This window comes from Leuciscus leuciscus (assembly GCF_965113295.1).
Source record: "Leuciscus leuciscus genome assembly, chromosome: 23".
In the NCBI taxonomy this organism is placed as follows: Eukaryota; Metazoa; Chordata; class Actinopteri; order Cypriniformes; family Leuciscidae; genus Leuciscus; species Leuciscus leuciscus.
The window spans coordinates 21,458,709-21,482,543 of NC_138747.1; the positions used below are offsets into that span (position 1 = coordinate 21,458,709).

The 23,835-nt window shown below is 43.0% G+C and overlaps 1 protein-coding gene and 1 long non-coding RNA gene across 5 annotated transcripts in view; both read right to left on the bottom strand.

The window, feature by feature from the left end:
* LOC309488535 overlaps positions 1-23,835 on the bottom strand; it is a 200,374-nt gene that overhangs the window by 50,437 nt on the left and 126,102 nt on the right. The window lies entirely within an intron of this gene.
* The window catches only part of LOC309488497 (calcium/calmodulin-dependent protein kinase type IV), a 115,522-nt gene that overhangs the window by 7,859 nt on the left and 83,828 nt on the right, over positions 1-23,835 (bottom strand). The window contains exons 6-10 of the mRNA XM_082156770.1: positions 23,006-23,096; positions 22,803-22,877; positions 22,540-22,615; positions 8,983-9,109; positions 8,616-8,768 (exon numbers count right to left, since the gene is read on the bottom strand). Coding sequence (XP_082012896.1) covers positions 8,616-8,768; positions 8,983-9,109; positions 22,540-22,615; positions 22,803-22,877; positions 23,006-23,096 — 522 coding nt within the window. The remainder of the gene's footprint in view (positions 1-8,615; positions 8,769-8,982; positions 9,110-22,539; positions 22,616-22,802; positions 22,878-23,005; positions 23,097-23,835) is intronic.

Below are 23,835 nucleotides of genomic sequence, written 5' to 3' on the forward strand. Positions count from 1 at the left end.
CTGTATCAAAATTTATAAGGAAATTGACCTGCGCACATATATTCAAACACACATAACTATAGAACCAATTCTTGGTTCTTGGATAGGACGCCATCAGCGTTTCTCACAGGTTCGCGTTTAAAGTCTGTGTAGAGAGAACGATGTCGTCTTGGCGGCCCCTAATTTTATTAAATTAGGGGCCGCCAAGACGACATCGTTCTCTCTACACATGATCGTTGCGACGGAAGCGAATCAATCAAAACTAACTAAAGCTGGAAAATAACTTTATTAAAGAACCGCTATAAAGCCAAAACAATCTCTGTTACCTTAAATTATATGTTTATCTCTGTAAAGCTGCTTTGAAACAATCTACATTGTTAAAAGCGCTATATAAATGAAGATGACTTGACTTGACTTGACTAGCTTAGTGAACTCTGTACATTGTTCGGTTCCGGCTGTAGAGCCCACGCAGGTTTTAGCCAGGTTTCTGTCAAACACAGCACATCTAGGTTATAATCTGTAATCATATCATTAACAATAAGTGCTTTTGAAGTAAGGGATTGAATTGCCCTCGTACTGGGCTAAGCTAAGTGCAATCAAAGTGTCGCCACGCGCCAGAGCGATTAAGTGCACACACTGAGATGAGAGAGGTATAGGGTTGGGTACCGAAACCCGGTTCCAATAGGGAACCGGTTCCGACGTAAACGGTAGTAACCAGACCGAATAAGAACGAAACTTTCGGTGCCTGATTTTGGTGCCTGACTTTTTTTCACCGCCCCCTATAAAACATTTCGCGGCACGAATGATCCAATAACAAAACATCTCCAGTTAACCAGCAGAGCATTCATTTAGTTCGTTTGTTAAATAAGAGACGATCTAGCGCTGAACTGTGTTTTTTAAATCAAGTGATCAAAGTGCTCGTTGCCGCTGCGATCAGTGGCGCGGATACAGTGTTTTCTCTTGTGGCTCGCGCACACCGCACTTTCTTCACTTGGACGCGCGCTTCAATACGTTGCAGAGATCGATCTATTTATGAGTCGCCGTCTATGAGTATGTACACGCGTGCTCGCGTCTCAGATGAGTATGTGCGCGAGTTTGTTTGTGTGTGTGCTCGCGTCTCAGATGAGTATGTGCGCGAGTTTGTGTGTGTGTGTGTGTGTGCTCGCGTCTCAGATGAGTATGTGCGCGAGTTTGTGTGTGTGTGTGTGTGTGTGTGTGTGTGCTTGCGTCTCAGATGAGTATGTGCACGAGTTTGTTTGTGTGTGTGTGTGTGTGTGTGTGTGCTCGCGTCTCAGATGAGTATGTGCGCGAGTTTGTTTGTGTGTGTGTGTGTGTGTGTGCTGTGCTCGCGTCTCAGATGAGTATGTGCGCGAGTTTGTTTGTGTGTGTGTGTGTGTGTGCTCGCGTCTCAGATGAGTATGCGCGCGAGTTTGTTTGTGTGTGTGTGCTCACGTCTCAGATGAGTATGTGCGCGAGTTTGTTTGTGTGTGTGTGTGTGTGTGTGTGTGTGTGCTCGCGTCTCAGATGAGTATGTGCGCGAGTTTGTTTGTGTGTGTGTGCTCGCGTCTCAGATGAGTATGTGCGCGAGTTTGTTTGTTTGTGTGTGTGTGTGTGTGTGTGTGTGTGTGTGCTCGCGTCTCAGATGAGTATGTGTGCGGAGAGTTCGTGAATGAAGTTCGATTTAAGCCCTAGACGGCGCCTCATATCTATTCGTTCTGGTGAAATCACAAAATATAATGCACACAAAGTGTCCCTGCTTGATATACAACCACTGATGAGAATAAAAAAAAAAAAAAAAAAAAAAACTACAAATGCGGATTAGAACCCAAAACCTCTGACACTCTTGACTAAAGTTCAAGTTCAGCTGCAGTGTTCCTCTTCGGGTAAGTCTAGTATTTTAATGGCAACTGCAAATCTTGCATATCAAGTATGAAGTATATCAAGTATATTTATATGAGGCTATACTATGTGTGTTAAATATTTCTGCTCAGTGTCAGATATTTCTCTGTTTTGTAAAAGTCTATAATATATAATATGTAATATAATATATATAAATAATATGAGAAGACAAGATTTTGATCTTAACTTAAGTGTTTTCGGCTACATCAGCACAATTTTTAATTTAATCAGACATCAGAAAATCTTTTTCAGAAAACACACACAGGTATTATTTTTTTGATAAAGTGTGTGCGGTTTCGTTTTCTTAAGTACCAGTTTAAGAACCGTTTAAGCACCGGAACCGTTTGAAAAATACCGAGTAGGTACTGGTATCGGATAAAACCCAACCAATACTCAACCCTAGAGAGGTATGTATCAACTTGTCTTAGTTAAGGGAATAACATAGTTTAATATGAAAAATGGTGGAGTATCCTTTTAACAGGTAAACTCACACGTAAACAGTAGGTCGCACATTACGTGCAGACTGCACACAGAATCATTAAGAACCTATCGTTAACGCTGTCCTGCAATTTATCTACAAAAATCTCTTAGAAACTTAGTGATAGCATAGATGTATTTTTATTTTTGAAGTAATTTAAACCCACAGCTTCACTATTGTTTTTTCTGATTCAGAACAAACAAATGAAAGAACCAGAGAAAATAAGAAAATTTTCAAACGTTTAATAATCGAGCTCTCAGCCCCACACAGTTTCTGCTGAACTCGGGATTCCAATTGCACAGGTTAAAACCATGGGTTCAGCCTCGTCCATTGAATTCTGGGCATTAACTTGGATACAGTTGATTTCCAGGCCTCACTGCACAAGGAAAATCGATAGGATATTTCTGATCTTGTCCACCTTCCCAGACAGTCTAAACTGTTCTAAACGTGAACTACTATCTTTACTCGGCCACTTAAACTTCAGATGCACATAATAAGCACAATTCTCAGCCATTTCATCCTGCCGTCTCTTAACTCTCCCTATTGTCCATGGCCTGCAGACTCTAGCATAAGGATGACTCCGCTAACGACGCAGACACAGATAACACTTCCTTTTTCTCCCGTTGCCTCTAACCTTTTTCCCTTCCAGTGGCCTACAGCTCCTTCAGCAGCACCTAGCATGAGGCTCCGTCTCTGGCTAACCTTCTCTACTGTCGCAGCAGTCCCTTCTGCTCTCACATAATTCCAGTTTCTCAGGCTAACCTTGCCTTCACTGCCGCAGCAGTGTTATATCCCTGCTCCAACAGGAACTCAGTTCTCTAGTAAAATTTCCTTCATTGCCGCAACAGTGATGCTCCCGCAGGAGCTCAATTTCTCCAGGTAAGTTTCTCCACTGCCATAGCAGTAATGTCTCCTCTGCCCCCGCAGGAGCTCAATTTCTCTGGCTAAATTTTTTCTCCAATGTCGCAACAGTGATGTCTCCTCCGCTCCTGCAGGAGCTCGGTTTCTCTGTCTAATTTTCTCCACTGCCGCAGCAGTGATGTCTCCTCCGCTCCCGCAGGACCTCTGTTTTTCTGGCTATTTTCTCCACTGCCGCAACATTGATGTCTCCTCTGCTCCCGCAGGAGCTCTGTTTCTCTGGCTATTTTCTCCACTGCCGCAGCAATGATGTCTCCTCTGCTCCCGCAGGAGCTCTTTTTCTCTGGCTAATTCTCTCCACTGCCGCAGCAGTGATGTCTCCTCTGCTCCCGCAGAAGCTCTGTTTCTCTGGCTATTTTCTCCACTGCTGCAGCAGGGATGTCTCCTCTGCTCCTCTGCTCTCAGCGGCTCAGTTTCTCTGGCTATTTTCTCCACTGCCGCAGCAGTGATGTCTCCTCTGTTCCCGCAGGAGCTCTGTTTCTCTGGCTATTTTCTCCAATGCCGCAGCAGTGATGTCTCTGATCCCGCAGCAGCTCTGTTTCTCTGGCTATTTTCTCCACTGCCGCTATGTTTCTCTGGCTATTTTCTCCACTGCCGCAGCAGTGATGTCTCATCTGCTCCCGCAGCAGCTCTATTTTTCTGGCTATTTTCTCCACTGCCATAGCAGTGATGTCTCCTCTGCTCCCGCAGGAGCTCTGTCACTCTGACTATTTTCTCCACTGAAAAGTGAAAAGTAGCAGTGGCGTCTCTTCTCCAGTACCTCGCTATTCAGAATTAATATTTAAAAAGATGAATACCCCTATTCGATGCCTCTTTCTCTGTTCAGCAAGCATTGGTCTCCCAGCGGACGTAGCATGCATCTGTTTCCTCTTTCTCTATCCAGCGAGCATTGGTCTCCCAGCAGATGTTGCAAGCATCTGTTTCCTCTTTCTCTGTCCAGCGAGCGTTGGTCTCCCAGCGGACGTTGCATGCATCTATGTTTCTTCTTTCTCCGTCCAGCGGGCATTGGTCTCCCAGCGGATGTTGCATGCATCTATGTTTCCTCTTTCTCTCTCCCGCGAGCACTGGTCTCCCAGCGGACGTTGCATGCTTCTATGTTTCCTCTTTCTCTGTCCAGCGAGCATTGGTCTCCCAGCAGACCTAGCAGGCATCTATGTTTCCTCTTTCTCTGTCCAGCGAGCATTGGTCTCCCAGCGGACGTAGCATGCATCTGTTTTCTCTTTCTCCGTCCAGCGAACATTGGTCTCCCAGCGGACATAGCAGGCATCTAGGTCACCTCTTTCTCTGCTAGCATTGGTCTCCCAGCGGACGTAGCATGCATATGTTTCCTCTTTCTCTGTCCAGCGAGCATTGGGTTCCCAGTGGTCGTTGCATGCATCTATTTTTCTTCTTTCTCTGATCAGCAAGCATTGGTCTCCCAGCAAACGTTGCATGCATCTTTGTTTCTTCTTTCTCTGTCCAGCGAGCATTGGTCTTCCAGCGGACGTTGCATGCATCTATGTTTCCTCTTTCTCTGTCCAGCGAGAATTGGTCTCCCAGCGGACGTTGCATGCATCTATGTTTCCTCTTTCTCCGTCCAGCGAACTTTGGTCTCCCAGCGGACGTAGCATGCATCCGTTTTCTCTTTCTCTGTCCAGCGAGCATTGGTCTCCCAGCGGACATAGCATCCATCTGTTTTCTCTTTCTCCATCCAGCGAGCATTGGTCTCCCAGCGGACGTAGCATGTTGGCCAGTAGGGGCCCACCAGCCCGACGCCGTGAGCTGCTCCCGTCGGAAGCTAAATGGGCTCTCTCGGTCGGCCGTCTTTGATCTCGCTGCTCCCCGCCCATCGGTCGGCAGAGCTCACCTGTCTGACGCTGTGAGCTACTCACCTGTCTGACGCTGTGAGCTACTCACGTCAATACATGGTGTGAGCTACTCACGTCAATACATGGTGTGAGCCCTCCCGATCGGGCATTCTCAAATCTTGCTGCTCCTCATTTGTCAGCCAGTAGGGCTCATCCGCCTAGCGCAGTGAGCTGCTCCCGCCAGAGGCGACACGGTCAGGTGGTCAGGCGGGTCATAAACACCTGGTCAGGCGGCATAAATCACGCTGTTCCTCATTCATCGGCCGGTAGGGCTCGCCCATCCGACGCCATGAGCTGCTCCCATCAAGAAACTGCGCAAGCCCTCCCGACTGGTTGTTCCAAATTACGACTGCTCCCCATTCGTGAGCCAGCAGGCCCTCCTGGTCAAGCAACCAGGCTTATTCTCAAAACGCCAGCCCCACAAAGCTCTGCGTTTTGGGGGGTCCATAGTCTGGCGGCTGTCCTTTGCTCTTTTTGCTTTTTGGGGGAGTACTCTAGGTTCGGGCAAAAATTCTGAGCTCGGAGCCCTCCCCCCGGACAGCACGTCAAATACGCATAATCTTTACTCTGTTTAATTGATGTAAGTGTGAACTCGTGAAATTATGTTTTTATTAACAAAGGTCGGGAGGAGCACATTCAGATAATTACACCTAATTAAACACAGGTGGAGCACATTCAGATAATCAAACCTAATTAGACACGAGTGGAGCACACTCTGTTAATCAACCCAATCAACGAGTTAAGAGGTGTATATATACAGCAAACTTGCCTTTGTTCTTTGACAGTTTAACAGCATCCCTCCACCACCCCATCTCCTCACATCTAGTCCTAAATACTCTTACAACAACGGAGGGAGTACTCTGGGTTCGGGCAAAAAATTCTGAGCTCGAAGCCCTCCCCCCGGACAGCATGTCAAATACGCATAATCTTTACTCTGTTTAATTGATGTAAGTGTGAACTCGTGAAATGGTGTACAATTACATTTTTAGAAGATATGAAATGTTTCCTGGTTCCATTTTTGACATTAATCCCTCGCCATAAGAAAACCGTTTGAGATATTCAATATCCGTTCACAATTTAGCATCTTTAATGTATTTTCATCATGTTGAAAAAGTTGGTGGGAATAAAATAAACCACTTTAGAGGAGTGGGTAAAAATTCAGAGGCTGGTTTTGCAAAAAATCCACATTCAGACCAAAATATCTGACTTCCTGTTGACCGGAGCTAATGACTGTAAATTAGAAAGTTGTCCGGCTCGATGAGAACAATATATGTACCGAGTTTTGTGACTGTAGGTAAAACTAAGCCCCCACTTTTGACAAAAGGTGGCACTACTGAGCCACTCTAGCCATGGCAACAGTATCTAAGATATCAAGAATCCTTTTACAGGTCTACATCTGCCATATGTTTACATTATAGCAGTGGTTCCCAAACCTGTCCTGGAGTACCCCCAACACTGCACGTTTTCTTTGTCTCCCTAATCAAACACACCTGATTCAACTCATTAGCTCATTAACCGATGTGATAATGAGCTGATGAGTTGAATCAGGTGTGTTTGATTAGGGAAACAAAGAAAACGTGCAGTGTTGGGGGTACTCCAGGACAGGTTTGGGAACCACTGCATTATAGTAATGAAGTTTGAAGGAAATCAGGTAAAAATAAGAGGGTGATTTCAAAGCATTTTTAAAGTGACACTTCCTGCTGCCAGTTGGTGGCACTATAACTTTGTCTCACAATTGCACATTCAATTTATCATCCTCAATATCTTGACTTCATGCACACCGAGTTTGGTGGCGATCGGATGAATTCCCTTGGAGGAGTATATCAAATTCCAGAGCAAGTGTTTTTCCAAACAACCCTAAATAGCTGACTTCCTGTTGGGCTGGCGTAAAAAGTAAGAGTATGAAAAGTTGTTCGGCTCAACGATATGTGTGCCGAGTTTTAGACTAATTCATGCCAGAATGTATGATATATGGACTAAGTTTTCAGACCCCATTGAAGGGGGTGCTGTTGAGCCCCCCTGCCACGCCCGGGTACCAGCTTCAGCCCAGCTCTGATGGTCACGGGTTCTGACCTGTGTGCAAAATTTCAAGAGTTTTTGAGCATGTTAAGGGCCCCAAAAGTGCCCGAGAAGTCGTAATAAAAAGAATAATAATATAGAAAAAAATAATAATCCTTAGGAAAACAATAGGGCCTTTGCCCTTTCAGGGCTTGGGCCCTAATAATCCTTAGGAAAACAATAGGGCCTTCGCCCTTTCAGGGTTTGGGCCCAAATAATAATCCTTAGGAAAACAATAGGGCCTTCGTCCTTTCAGGGCTTGGGCCCTAATAATAATAATAATAATAATAATAATAATAATAATCTTTAGGAAAACAATAGGGCTCTGCGCCCTTTCAGGGCTTGGGCCCTAATAATAAACCTAAAGAAAACAATAGGGCCTTCGTGCTTTCAGGGCTTGGGCCCTAATAATCCTAAAGAAAACAATAGGGCTCTGTGCCCTTTCAGGGCTTGGGCCCTAATAATAATCCTTAAAAAAACAATAGGGCTTTGCCCTTTCAGGGCTTGGGCCCTAATAATAATCCTTAGGAAAACAATAGGGCTTTGCCCCTTCAGGGCTTGGGCCCTAATACTAATCCTTAGGAAAACAATAGGGCCTTAGCTCTTTCAGGATTTGGGCCCTAATAATCCTAAAGAAAACAATAGGGCTCTGTGCCCTTTCAGGGCTTGGGCCCTAATAATAATCCTTAAAACAACAATAGGGCTTTGCCCTTTCAGGGCTTGGGCCCTAATAATAATCCTTAGGAAAACAATAGGGCCTTAGCTCTTTCAGGGTTTGGGCCCTAATAATCCCTAGGAAAACAACAGGGCCTTCGCCCTTTCAGGGCTTGGGCCCTAAAAACAAATAATCCTAAGGAAAACAATAGGGCTCTGCGCCCTTTCAGGGCTTGGGCCCTAATCATAATCCTTAGGAAAACAATAGGACCTTTGCCCTTTCAGGGGTTGGGCCCTAATAATAATAATCCTCAGGAAAACAATAGGGCCTTCGTCCTTTCAGGGCTTGGGCCCTAACAAGACTCAAACTGAACATAACAGAATACACACGTTACAGTTACAAACATATTATTTTATTACTTATTATTAAACATTTAATTATTTAATTAAAAATGTATATAACTTTCATCTGCCAAATCAAAGTCATCTGGTGCTACTATATATATATATATATAAATTAATAATTACTGATAAAAATATTTTTGACTTTGAAAAATATATTTAATGATTATGATGTACACTCTGTATGCAAGGTGCAAGTCACTTACATTTTCTTAATGGTATAAACGTTTTTTTATTTTTATTATATAAGACCAATGTCAATACAAAGAGGATATTTCTAAGAATTCGGCACATGTGTGTAGATTAGATTTTTAAAAGATTTTCTTTCTTTCTTTCTTTTTCATTGAACACTAAAATATAGCAGGGCAGCGACGACTGACCTTTAATTTGCGCCGAGCATTAAATTCCTGTAGTTTTCTTTGTGTTGTGTCCATGTGGGAGAATCGTGCTGCTTTTCCAAGCACCCATGGGTGTTCCAGAGCCTGTTTCACCGTGAGACGTTTATGAGGGTCCAGCACAATGAGCTTACTTACCTACAGACAACATAAAAAAGATAACCAACAGCTAATAATGAATAAACAAAAAGAGCTTATTAGAGCAAATTATTAAGAGCAAATTAGCATCTGAGTCTGCCTTTGATATTTTGACACTCTTCTCTCCCATCTCATTTGAAATCATTCTGCAGTGCATGAAAATCATCAGCATTACAAACAGGACAATAATGATTTGTTAGCATGCATTACTCACCAGATCCTTTGCATTAAGAGAGACTTCATCCCACCAGGGGGAGACAAACTCATAATCACAATTCAGAATGCGACTGTACATGTACTGATCCCCCCTTGGATCAAAAAATGGTTCAAACCCACACAGCCTGAGGGTGGAGACAGACAGACAGAACAGAAGCAGATGGCAGAGAAATCACAATTTATAATTTGGACAATGAACTGCATGGGGAAACACACTAATTATATGCACAATGTCCCTAAGGATATATATATATCTTCAGTGGCAGTCTTCACACACACATGTCAGTTTGGGTCAGTAAGATTTCTTTAATGTTTTTAAAAGAAGCTCACCAAGGCTGTATTTATTTGATTTATTAAAAACAGTAATATGGTGACATTTATTATAATTAAAAACAAATGTTTTCCATTTTAGTAATGTAATTCATATTGTAATTAATTTCTGTGATGCAAAGTTGAATTTTCAGCAGCCATCACTTCAGAGTCACATTATCCTCGAGAAATGATTCTAATATGCTGATATTAGATGAAAATCTAATATCAGTTGGTGAAAATATTATCATTAACATTATTATTATCAAAGCTGAAAACAGCTGTGCTGCTTAATAGTAACGATGACTGACTCAGTAGAGTAGTTGAATCCATATGTGGTGTTTTATTAAAGGACAAGTTCGGTATTTTACACTTAAAGCCCCGTTTTCAGATCGTTTCTGATGAAATAGAACGGTTAAGAATTTGGACACATGCTGCTGGCCCGAGAATTTTCGGTTTCTGTGGTAGCACCCCCCCCCCCCCCACCTCCACAATGGTTGCATAGGTGCACTGGAACAATCCTTCCTAAAACGCATTAAACTTTCGTTTACAAAGACGTGAAACTCACCGAGTGGTCAGGGGTGTTCACTGATATGCTCACACAAAAATCGCTGCAAAAGATGCTTTCCAACAGGTGTTTTACCATTCGTTGTAAAACTGTGGACCTATTTTTCCAAACACCTCACACCCGTACATTCTGCTTGAATAATAGACACTCCAGCCCACAAACAACCCCATTTCCGTTTCCGGCGGCGGAGTAATACCGTACCTCACAGCACATCCAATACAAGTCAATGGAGTTGGACAAAAACTACGATAAAACCTGTTGGAAAGCATCTTTTGCATGTGAAATGTGTCCAAATTTCAATCTTAACCGTTCTATTTCATCAGAAACAATCTGAAAACAGGGCTTTAAGTGTAAAATACCGAACTTGTCCTTTAAGCACAGTAACACCAACAAAGTATGATCCAAGACAGGAAGCATGGTCAACAAACGTACACAGGGTCGGTAACAGTTTCTGTCACAATATCGAGTTCTTCTAAGCTATCTGGGATGCTGAGATGATGAAACTGTGTTTCATCATGTTTTCATCATGGAATATTATTAATAAAGAAATCTTTAGTGGCAGAAGTGATAGGTCTAACATATTTGTAACATGGAGTCAGCTTTGCAGCCTTGGCTAAATGAAGTTTACACGAGACTAGATAATGATCTGAGATGTCATCGCTCTGCTGCAGAATTTTAACGGCATCAACATTGATTCCATGTGATAATATTAGATCTAGAGTATGATTACGACAATGAGTAGGTCCTGACACATGTTGTCAAACTCCAGTAGAGTTAAGAATGTCTTTAAATGCCTATCCCAATGCATCTTTTTCGTTATCTACATGTATATTAAAATCAGCAACAATTAGGACTTTATCTGCAGCCAGTACTAACTCTGATAGAAAGTCAGCAAATTATTTGATAAAGTCTGTATGGTGCCCTGGTGGCCTGTATACAGTAGCCAGCACAAATCTCAAACGTGATTTATCATTTACACTATATATTGTTTTAATAAGCACCAACACTTCAAAATAATTATATTTGAAACTAGACTTCTTAGTAATTTTGAAAATATTACTATAAATTACAGCAACACCTCCCTCTTTGCCTTTCAGATGAGGTTCATGTTCATAACCATAATCTTGTGGGGTGTAATGTAATGTAATTTGTTGGTTTTAGCCAGGTTTCTGTCAAACACAGCACATCTAGGTTATAGTCTGTAATCATATCATTAACAATAAGTGCTTTTGAAGTATCGGGTATTCAGAAACCCGAGCTTTATCATTTGCTCATTTGTATTATATCTATTTTTTATTTGTTGAACATCAATAAAAAAATTATTCAATCAATTAAAGTTGTTTGTATTTCCTATGTTGATTTTTCCTATTTTGTATTTCCTATTATGATTTCACTTTTTTAACTTTAGTTAGTGTGTAATGTTGCTGTTTGGTCAAAAACAACATTTGCAAAGTTACGACGCTCAAAGTTCAAAGCAAAGAGAGATATTTTTTTTTTTTTTACTTGCTGTTTAAGGACTATAAGAAATGGCTCGTAGGGACTACAATGAGCTTCTTCCCCGGTTAGTGACATCCCTAACCCTAAAATTTACATAAACCCTGCCCCCGGGAACACGCAACAAAGGGAGTGAGGCTATGATGAGAAGATGAAGAGTTGTTGTAGTAGAGCACATTTGGGAGTCGGCTCAAGCTGACTGGAAAAATCCGTCTTTTCACATTTATTGCAATACAGTACGTAACGCAAATGCAATAGCATGTCATAAAGGCAAGATGACACCATCAGTTATAACCGTAATTAAACTAAACAATACCTGTTCTATCTTCATGAAGCATATTCTCTGGCTCTGTAGGAATTTTACAACAGTTCCCACACGAGTGATTTATAGATTATCATGACAGAAATTATGCTAATCAATGACTTGAAGATAGTTAACTCCACGTCAGCTAAATAAATTCATCAACTAAATAACTTCTTGAGTCTCTCCATCATTGTCCAGCTCCGGTTTCAAAATAAAAGGCTGAACAGTTTCTGACATTTTGAGTGCCTGTCTGCGTGAGGTAATCAGAGCTGCTAACACTAACTCCTGATGCCCCGCCCCCTTCTTGAAAGGGGATCAGCTCATTTGCATTTAAAGAGACACACACAAAAACGCCTCATTTTTGCTCACCCTCAAAAAGTGACAATTTTAACATGCTATATAATATTATCTGTTGGATATTTTGAGCTAAAACTTCACATACACACTCTGGGGACATCAGATACTTATTTTATATCTTGTAAAAAGGGGCATTATAGGACCCCTTTAATACATATTTGAGAGATTCTGAGAATGTAAAGTTTTGTACTGAGTTCAAATGAAAAATAAAACATCAAAGTGGCTCTAATCATCCAGATACAAAATCAATCAACCCCCAAAAGTCAAATTTGGTAGAGAATCATTTCCTTTTTTTAATGACAAAAATGTTTTACCTGTAAAGTGCTTACATTCTCTACTGGAATCTTAGGCCATTCCTTGTGTGCAAAAGCTTCCAACTCACTCATATACTTTCTTTATCTCACCAAAGCTTTTCAATGGGATCTTAATCTGTAGACTGAGCAGGTCACTCAAGAACATTCCAAGACCAATCCCTAAAGGATGCTTTGGTAGATTTGGGTGTATACTTGGGATCATTGTCCTGCTGGAAAGTCCAATGATCCAGTGAAGCTCCAGTTTACACAATGAAGGCTTTATAATCTTTGCCAAAATGTCTGGTCACATCACTCCATAAAACATTCTTCTAAAACTCCATAGGCCTAATCAAATTATTTTTAGCATATTCAAGTCAACCTGTTCTCCTGGTCAAGAGTGGCATTCGTCGAGGTGTCCGGCCATGAAGTAATGTTCTTATAGTTTTTAGTGTTCTCCTTATAGTCTGCATTGAAAAGTGTTTTCCTCCATTCAACATCGTGTAACTCTTGAGCAGATAATTGAGGGTTTTTAGGGTAAGCTACTATTAACAAACATCATATTCCCCTTGATGAAATTGTGCTTATTCTTCCATGTCCTAGAAGATTTGCTATGGTACCATGCATTTTAAACTTACAAACGATGCTGCCAACTGTGTCTCAAGGAACTTTTAGTGTCTTGGAAATGTTCTTATAGCCATAGCCTTCTTCTCTTAGCATTAGCATGAGCTAAATATATGCATGTGTCACAACTAAAGTGCTGTTATAGTGTTTCCAAAGGTTTAATTGTGTTTTAACACAATTTTATACCCTACAATTAAGTAATTTAAAAACAGCCATGTTGAATAGGGGTTGAATAATTATAACATAGTTGTTTTTTGAAAAAGATCCTAGAGCTGGAACAACTAATCGATTTAATCGATTAAAATCGATTATTAAAATAGTTGTGTACTAATTTAGTCATCGATTAGTTGCTAAATAACTTTTATTTGCCGTAAGCGGCTCATTTCGTGCATATTTTAAATCTGCGGTGACCAAAGTGTGGCAGTAATGAGCCACCGGAGGTTTTAAGTAGCGAATAGCCAATAGCTGGCCTTGTTTTATGTCACGTGCTTCCCGCACAGCTCTGCAGCATTCAGCGAGATGGCGGAGGCAGCAGTGGAGTAAGCTTGGGAAAGAAAAAGAAAAAAGCGGAAGATAAAACTAATCGAACGAAGCAGCATTCGGCAGTTTAGGATATCGCACAAGATTTGTCAACAAAGAAAACATTTCATCACTGGAGAGTTTTTCGACACCATCGATTTTGATTAATATGCGCGAGGGAGAGAGAGAGCAAGACAGCGCTCGGGTGAGTGCGCGCGCGCGGCCGGGGCTCTCTCTCTGCTCGTTCTTATATATGCCCTGTCAAGCGCGCCCTGTTAAACTGACAGGACTTAAAAACACATGCAAATGATACACTTTCACTCTATGATGGTTAAACTCTGCAATTAATCATTTTTTCTCTGAACTAATGTTTTGGTAGGAACGAAAGTTTACATCGTATGTTTCTCCGGAATCAGCCAGCGCGAAGGACGTCTATATTCCGATTGGTTGCTGGCGTTTGCCGCTGCTTGCCGCTGAACCGCGTCATAGCTCATTACCATAAAGTTGAGCTACTTTCAACTTTCTGATTGATTTCACAGCATTAGCTATAAAGCTGTTTCTCAGGTATAAGCTGTGTGTTTACAGGAAAAAATAAAATAAAATGCAATTTACTGCAACTGTATTCTGTTTTATTCTTATTCTTCGTGAAAATATGTTCTGCAAGATTCCTTAATAAGCTTTGTTCGGGATGTTAAACTACTTTAGGAGCCCAAAGGACTGCCATGGTGAAAACATTATTTTAAATCTCCTTGTGAAATTTGCTAGAGTACGTATGGGTCAGTGTTTTGATTGCAGAAGAGTTCGACAAAGGATTACTAACACATAATAAAACACAACTCCAGATATGTTTTTGATGAGGATATGACATTGCAAAATGGTTAAAATCTCTAAAAAGTCTATGTTGAATGATAAAGACCTTTTGTTAATAATTTACTTGGGAAAAAATGGGAAAAACTAAAATATAAGTACATATTCCGATTAATCGATTAATCGTAAAAATAATCGTCCGATTAATCGATTATCAAAATAATTGTTAGTTGCAGCCCTAAGATCCTATAACTCAAAAATATTATATTATATATTGACATCATGGGCCCTATCTTGCACCCAGGGCAATTGACTTTGTACACTGACGCATGTATCATTCCTATTTTGCACCCGCGCACAGCAGACTTTTCCCTCCACAGACGCACGTCGGTAAACTAGCAAATGCATTTGCGCTCCCAGGGGGGGCGGTTCAGCGCAAAGAGGAGGCGTGTTCCGGCGCAAACGTATTTTGCAGGTTTAGAAAACAATTTCGCCACTGACCAGGAAAAATGTCTCGGTTACGTATGTAACCCTAGTTCCCTGAAGAGGGAACGAGACGCTGCGTCGAAACGCTACGGGAACGCCCCTGCGTGAGTGCGTCATGAAGCACGTATGGAATCAATCCAATGCAAGACAGAACGTCATAGGCGGGTGACGTCACCGACCAGGAAACTATAAAGCACCCCAGAAATCACAAACGCGCTAGCTTCTGATAGGCTGAAGCAAGTCGATCACGGGAATGCCGGGAGTATGGCAGGGCGACGCAGCATCTCGTTCCATACGTAACCGAGACGTTCCCTTACAAGGGAACTTGAGCTGCGTCGAAACACTACGGGAACGTTAATACCCACGTCGCCATGCGAGCAAGTGACCGTCCATGTGAAATCAGAGCGCACATGCGGACGAAAGCACCTGCGCCCCTGGAGTGGAGCTGAGGTCAAGATCATAAAACCTGATGAATGTGTGCGGTGAGGACCAGCGTTTCCAGCGACCAGCGACCAGGATCTTTCCTCCTCCTTTCCAGACGTCGGACCAAGAGAGACTAAATCTGCTCTGCCCAGTTAGGGCTCTAGATGCTTACGTCCACAGAGCTGCCCTGTGGAGGAAGTCTGAACAGTTGTTTGTTTGTTTTGGGTCACCCAGGAAGGGGTGTCCTGCATCTAAGCAGAGGATGAGCAAGTGGGTGGTTGAGGCTATCTCACTTGCTTACGAGTCGGCTGGTCAGCCTTCACCTTTGGCTGTACGAGCTCACTCTACTAGGAGTATGGCCACTTCTAAAGGCAGGCATCACAGACATCAAAAAGTGAAACTCCTGACAGTAACACTTTAGAAGCGGCCATACTCCTAGTAGAGTGAGCTCGTACAGCCAAAGGTGAAGGCTGACCAGCCGACTCGTAAGCAAGTGAGATAGCCTCAACCACCCACTTGCTCATCCTCTGCTTAGATGCAGGACACCCCTTCCTGGGTGACCCAAAACAAACAAACAACTGTTCAGACTTCCTCCACAGGGCAGCTCTGTGGACGTAAGCATCGAGAGCCCTAACTGGGCAGAGCAGATTTAGTCTCTCTTGGTCCGACGTCTGGAAAGGAGGAGGACAGAAAGCCTGCAGTACGATAGGCCTAACAACATTAGTTGGAACCTTCGGAACATAACCTGGTCTTGGATGGAGAAAGGCCTTCACCATGCCAGGCGAGAATTCCAGGCACGAGGGAGAAACCGAGAGAGCTTGAATGTCTCCAATTCTCTTGAGAGACGAGATAGCAAGCAAAAAGATAGTTTTCAAAGTGAGAAACTTCTCTGAAACCTCTTCAATAGGCTCAAACGGAGCTAGGGAAAGACCTTCCAAAACGATGGCCAGATCCCAAGTCGGTTCCCTCGTGCGCACTGCTGGCCTCAACCCTTAAAGTGCCACGAAGAAAACGTGTTATAAGCGGGTGTCTCTCCAAAAAAACTCCACTCAAAGGGACATGGTAAGCCGCTAGTGCCGCCACGTACACCTTCAGTGTGGAGGGGGATAACCCTGCGGAGAATCGCTGCTGCAGGAACTCCAGCACTGCACCCACTGGGCATTTAACCGGGTCCAACTGGTGTTCTCCGCACCAAGAAGTAAATAATCTCCACTTCAAGGCATATAACTTCCTCGTGTACGGAGCTCTGGAGTGGAGAATGGTCTCAACAACCTCAGTTGAGAGACCAGAACTTATGAGCTGGGCCCCCTCAAAGGCCAAGCCCACAGTTTCCACAGTTCTGGGCGGGGGTGAAGGATTCGACCCACTCGCCTGAGAGAGTAGGTCCCTCCTGATCGGAATCTCCAGAGGAGAGCCGTCGAGGAGAGACACTAGGTCCGCAAACCATACTCGGGCCGGCCAGAACGGGGCTACAAACAGTAGACTGACCCCGTCCTGACGGACCCTTTCCAGACCCTTTCCAGATGCACCATGGCATCCAACCCCAGAGGGGCTGGATAGCTCAGGGAGAACCACAGTGGACAGTGTGATGTCTCCCTGGAAGCGAACAGATCTACCTCTGCACAACCTAATTCCTTCCAAAGGAGCTCCACCACCTCGGGATGGAGTCTCCATTCCCCGGGCCTCAGCCCCTGCCTCGACAGGATGTCTGCACCCTGATTTAAATACCCCGGGATATACATAGCCCTCAAAGAAAGGAGTTTCCCCTGGGCCCACAGAAGGATCTGGCGAGTCAGCTTGTACAAGGGGCTCAGACCCCCCTGATGGTTTATGTAGGAGACCACCGATGTGTTGTCTGACCGGACAAGCACATGATGGTCCCTCAGGTCTGGTAGGAAATGTTTCAGAGCCTGGAACACCGCCAACATTTCTAGACAATTTATGTCCCATGAGAGATGATGGTCCTGCCACAGACCTTGGGCTGAGCGACCACTCATGATCGCTCCCCAGCCCGTGAGGGAGGCATCCGTCGTTAGCGTGACGCGACGACAAAGAGCTCCCAGCACGGGCCCTTGGGAAAGAAACCAAGGTTCTTTCGACATTACCAGGGCACGAAGACATCGTTGCGTGACCTTGATCATGCGGAGTGGGTTTCCCCTCGGGGAGAACCCCTTGGTTCTGAGCCACCACTGCAACGGTCTCATGTACAACAGGTCGCAAGTTGTTGGACGCTGCTGCCATGAGACCTAATATTCTCTGAAATTGTTTTACAGTAAGTGACTGGCCTAGCTTTGCTTGTTCCACCGCTGAGAGGATCGAGGTAATACGAGCAGGAGACAGACGTGCCTGCATCGTCCTCGAATCCCAAACTACGCCCAGAAAAGTGGTCCTCTGTAATAGAGATAGCACACTTTTCTTGACATTTAGCCTCAAACCCAATCTCTTGATATGAGCGAGAACGACATCTTGATGTTGAACCGCTTGTTGCTCCGATTGGGCCAGGATCAACCAATCGTCGATATAATTTAAAATGCGGATGCCCTGAAGTCGCAGCGGAACCAGAGCTGCATCCATACATTTCGTGAATGTGCGGGGAGACAGCGCTAGGCCGAATGGAAGAACCCGATACTGGTATGCTTCGCCCCCGAAAGCAAACCTCAGGAACTTCCTGTGTTGTGGAAGGATGGAAACATGGAAGTAAGCGTCTTTTAGATCTATCGTGACAAACCAGTCCTCGGACCTGATTTGTGACACAATCTGCTTGAGAGTGAGCATCTTGAATTTGAGCTTCCCTACTGTGCGATTTAACAGGCGCAGATCTAAAATTGGACGCAACCCCCCATCCTTCTTAGGGAAGGTTAAAGTACCGGCTGTAATAACCTGACTCCCTGCTGGGAGGAGGAACCCGTTCTATAGCCTCTTTTTGCAGTAGAGTCTTTATTTCCTGTTCCATTACCAGAGCCTGCTCGGGGCCCACCACTGTGGATAGGACCCCTCTGAATCGAGGTGGACGAGACCTGAAATGAATAGCGTAACCGTTTTCGATCGTCTGCAGGACCCACTGAGATATATTTGGAAGACTTTTCCACTCCGCCAGAAAATCTACTAAGGGTACCAGCCTCTCGAGACTGGCCTCTGGAATACTTTGAGCTGCAGACACAGTGCCCTGTAACGGCGCACCGGCAGGGAACAACTGGTCTAACTGCTCTGTTAGCAGTTTACCGCAGCCTTTTCTTTTTTCTTTTTTACCGCAGCCCCAGAGACATGAACTCTAAACGGGAGGAATTTTTGGAACGCCGCCTGCTTTTTTTCCTCCTGGAACTTATCGATGACTGTGTTCACTGAGTCACCGAATAAGCCCGCAGGATTAAGCAGGGTGTCCAGGAGAAAAGATTTTTCTCTCTCCTTCATGCCAGAAAGATTTAGCCATAAATGCCTCTCCGCGGCCACCAGGGCTGCCATAGAACGGCCGACTGATTTGGCCGTCTCCTTGGTGGCACAGGGGGCGAGATCTGCTGACTGACGTAGTTCTCTGACAGTGTCTGAACTAACCTCCTCACTCTCGCTCATATCTTTTAAAACAGCCTTTCTCAAAGTGGGTGCCGCGGCACACTGGGGTGCCCCCTGACTGTGTCAGGGGTGCCGCCAAAAAATTACGTAGGCAAAAAAAAAAAAAAAAAAAATCGGACATTTCATATGTAAATATATTTGAATTTACATAAATACATTCTTCTTCTTTTTAACCCTTTCGCACGTACGCTCACACCGGTGTGATCAGTCTAGGCTGGTCCCTGGAGCACCGGTGTGATTAGAACGGTCAGTGCATGACGTGATCAACTGCTAAATTCAAATGTGCTTTCGCGCGTTGGCTGGAGCTGTGCCAGAGACAGGCGCGCTCAACTGTCATATATCACAACTTTTCAGTGTTTTCATCCACATAATGTTTGTTTTAGGTTTCAGACATAAGTACTAAAAAAAAACAATACATTTAGAGTTTGTAAAATACACACTGATGTCAAAGGAAGAGGCAATAATAATCCTTTCCATTATAATTAGTTTTATTCATATCAGATACACATTGTGTAAGTAATTTTAAAGTTTACTCTATTCTTCTCCCAGTTCACCTGCCACTTACTTTTATGTATTTCGGGAGAAGTGGATGAATTCACTTGTTGTAAATCCAACAGATCCGATTCTCTTTCTCTGAACTGCGTCTGCGGCACAAACTAACATGGCGGCGCCCATCGCACATACAGCTCAACTAACGCGATCGTTATAATTGTGTTCAAAAAACAAAACACTTCCACTTGCATATATTTGACAATCGGAATATCAGATATTTCATGCCATATCTAACAAATTTGTGAATATTTTGAATAAAAAAGGAAAAATGACATAAAAGCAGATCATCATTCATTCAGCTCTGTTGTTGCTGCGGTGTGTCACGTGACAAGCAATGACGCGTCACCATGGAAACCATAAAGTGACACATTCTAAATAACGGTCGCCTTGAAAAACTCACGCTGGCGGGTAAGCCAGAATATTTTAAATTTACGTGTGAAAGGGTTAAACATATGATCGGATTAATAAAATTGTAAATTAATTTTAGATAAATATATATATAAAATTTGCATTTACATTTGGGTTATGCAGTGTTTTTAAATTATATTTTACACTGGGATGCCTTGAGATTTTATGCACTTTTGAAAGGTGCCCTGACTGAAAAAAGTTTGGGAAAGGCTGTTTTAAAAGATCAGCCTGGTACGCCTGCAGGATGGACATCGTATGCAGGCATGCCGCAGCCTGACCTGCCGCCGAATACGCTTTACCCACCAAAGCCGATGTATTACGAAGTGGCTTGGTGGGTAACATAGGTGCCTTAAATGATGACGCTGACTCAGATGAGAGGTGACTAGCTAGTGCCTCTTCAGCTTTCGGCATCGCCCCATACCTGTACTGACTTGCCCCAACAATATTAGAATAGGTGGAAGTCTGAGGTGTATAAATACGGGAGGAAACTGGTCTTTTCCAGGACCTCGACACCTCAGTGTGGAGGTCTGGAAAGAACGGTAGGCACCTGCGTGGAGGCTGCAAACGAGTGGGCAGAAAGCGTTCATCTAGTTTAGATTTTATTCTAGACTCCTGCCTATCTGCTGGCCACTCAATACTCAATTTTTGCACAGCTCTAGTGAGCACCTCCATTAATTCCTCACTTGCAGGAGACTGGGGTGACGAGTCCTCAGTATCTCCTGTTCCAAAACTAACAACATCCAGCTCCTCAGAACTGGATAGTTGCAGTATTGGGACCTCAGCCTGGGCGGAAGAAACCGCAGCGCGTGCTTCCGAACCCGGGACTGAGGCACTGGATCTGACAGGTGAAGGCTGAGATAAGGCAGAGCCCGTCTCAAACCCCTCTGTCAGATCCATTTGCGAACCCCACGACTGAAGTCGCCGCTCTGCCGCTCTGCTCTGCCTTGCTGAAGGCACAGAAGATAGCGCGTTTGTGATTTCTGGGGTGCTTTATAGTTTCCTGGTCGATAACGTCACCCGCCTATGACGTTCCGTCTCGCCATTGGATTGATTCCATACGTGCTTCATGACGCACTCACGCAGGGGTGTTCCCGTAGCGTTTCGACGCAGCTCGAGTTCCCTTGAAAGGGAACCTAGTCTAAAGTCAGTGGCGCGTTGCGCATGTTATTCATATGCTATTTTAAAGGAGAAGTTCACTTTTGAAAAAACTTTTGCTGATAATTTACTCACCCCCATGTCATCCAAGATGTCCATGTCTTTCTTTCTTCAGTCGAAAAGAAATTAAGGTTTTTGATGAAAACATTCCAGGATTTTTCCACATATTATGGATTCCATTGGGACCCAAACGGTTCAAGGTCCAAATGACAGTTTCATTGCCGCTTCAAAGGGCTTTAAACGATACCAGACGATGAATAAGGGTCTTATCTAGCGAAACGATCGGTCATTTCAAAAATAAAATAAAAAGTTGACGTTTTATAAGCACAAATGTTCGCCTTGCTCTGTTCTGTGATGCGCGTTCGTGACGTCACGTAATACGCAATTACGTTGAAAAGGTCAAGTTTGATGTGTTTACAAATGTGCGGAAGGAGGACCATATAAACATTTTCAAATGTATTTGTGTCAGTTTATCGTTTAAAATGCCCATTTCGTGTGCGCATCCTGAGTGTTTTAATATTAAAAAGCCAAAAAGAACATTTTCTTCAATTTTTCAAGCGTGACCTTTTCAACGTAATTGCGTATTACGTGACGTCACGAACGCGCATCACAGAACAGAGCAAGCCGAACATTTGTGCTTATAAAACGTCAACTTTTTATTTTATTTTTGAAATGACCGATCGTTTCGCTAGATAAGACCCTTATTCATCGTCTGGTATCGTTTAAAGCCCTTTGAAGCGGCAATGAAACTGTCATTTGGACCTTGAACCGTTTGGGTCCCAATGGAATCCATAATATGTGAAAAAATCCTGGAATGTTTTCATCAAAAACCTTAATTTCTTTTCGACTGAAGAAAGAAAGACATGGACATCTTGGATGACATGGGGGTGAGTAAATTATCAGCAAAAGTTTTTTTAAAAGTGAACTTCTCCTTTAAGGGCACATTCTTGGCCATAACCAATGTAGCATGTGCACAACGCGCATACACTTTGCTTCTCTCATCTACACACAGATGCAGCAGTTCTCATTTTTAGAAAACCATACATTATTACAAGGAAAAATATTAACACATGAGGGAAATCATTGTTGTGTCCATGAAGATGTGAAAAAATAGGCATAAATCTAGCTTACACATTTACCCCAATTATTATACACCTGTTTAACCGAAGCTAATTTGGGTGTGTTTCTCCATCCCCAATGTCACTTCTCTGTGTTTTACGGCCCGGACGAGAACGTTGGTCTCCTCGGCTGTGAACCGCTCCTGGCGCGCGCCTGGCAAATCCGCCGTTATAATATCAATCCGCCATGGAACAAGCGTGCCTGCTCTTAAAGGGAATGGGAGATGTCGCTCTGATTGGTTTATTTCACGTTACGCCCAAACCACACCTATGAATAATGAACCTACTTCAGACCAACCCATTTTAGATTTGCGTTGGGCACAAGAGTCATTTATCGCGCCGGTATAATAGCAACAGCGCCCAAGACCCGCCCACAAAGTTACTTGCGTTTCGCGCTTGATACTTGCGTTTCAGATCGTTAAAATAGAGCCCTATCACTTTTAATATGCCACTAAAGTGTTAAAAAAAAATCATATGATTAAGCACTTGTGTTTACATTTTTCCATATACTTGCAAGTCAGATAAAAGAGTCTGCACAATGAATAAACATTAATGTAAATGTATTACTCACAAAATATAAAGGATGACTCCCACTGACCACATGTCGACCTCAGGGCCATAAGCGTTTCCTCTGAGGATCTCAGGAGCTGAGTGGATGTGAGAATAGAGACTAATTATTGCAAATTAATTGGCTTATAAAACTTTATAAGTCATTTACTGGAATTCGCTTACTTGTGGACATCTAAATGGTTTATTTTAGAGGTATGTGTTTATCTAAAAAATAACAAAATAAATCATAACAGAAATAGTGTGCTATTTTAAATTCTAACTCACCGCAGTAGCCAGGGGTCCCACATACTGTCTTCATTGTCACTTGCTCATCAATTATTTTAGAAAGGCCAAAGTCCGCTGTGGACATTACAGAAAAGATTGGATCAATAAAAACCCATTCAATACTGACAGAGTACACTGTTCCGTCTCATTTTTCCCACATCAAAGACATAATGGATTAAATGTATGAGTATACAGTTCGTTACCTATCTTAAGAGGTGCGTCTATTGACAAGTCAGCATAGAGGAGATTTTCTGGTTTGAGGTCTCTGTGAACAACTCCATTCTCATGTAAGTACTGCAACAGAGAAAGAACAGAGGTAGCAGATCACTTTTGTGTATATATAATGATAATTTTAAGTGATTCATTCTCTGGGTCTTTTGTACATAGATAAAATGAAAGTCAACAGAGTCCAAAACAACATTTGACTCCATTGATTTTTGTTGACATACAAATCTCTTCAAAATATATTATTTTGTGTTCCACAGAAGAAAGTCAATCATATAAGTTTGGTGGGTGTAAATATACTTGGGCTCACAGTTAAGCTCTTAAGTCACTATATAGTATAGTCGCCATATACCCAACAGAACGTGACAGGTGTCACAACCCACACAGAAAAGAGAAATTTCATCATAATGTATCATATACAGTAGTTCATTAGGAAGGGCACAAGTTCAACGGAAAGATACAAAATGGAAACAAGACTTTGTTATCTAGTCTAGACCAGTTTTTACCGCCGGGACGAGTAGCGGTTTTTAATGAAGGGACAAAAAATGTCATGTATGGGAAAGACAAATGTCATTATGAGATAATGAGAACCACTGACGATGTCTAGAAATCAATTTCAAAAGAACACTGGGTTTAATTAATCGACATAGAACTCATGTTTAATGAGATAGTTTCATCATTGCATCTACCTTTAATACAATATATCGTTAGTGCAGAGATTTTTCATGTGAATAAATTCATAGATCCATGAAATTTGCTTGTGTACCCTAATGGTTTAGTGGTAGAGCTTTTGTTAAAGAGATAGTCC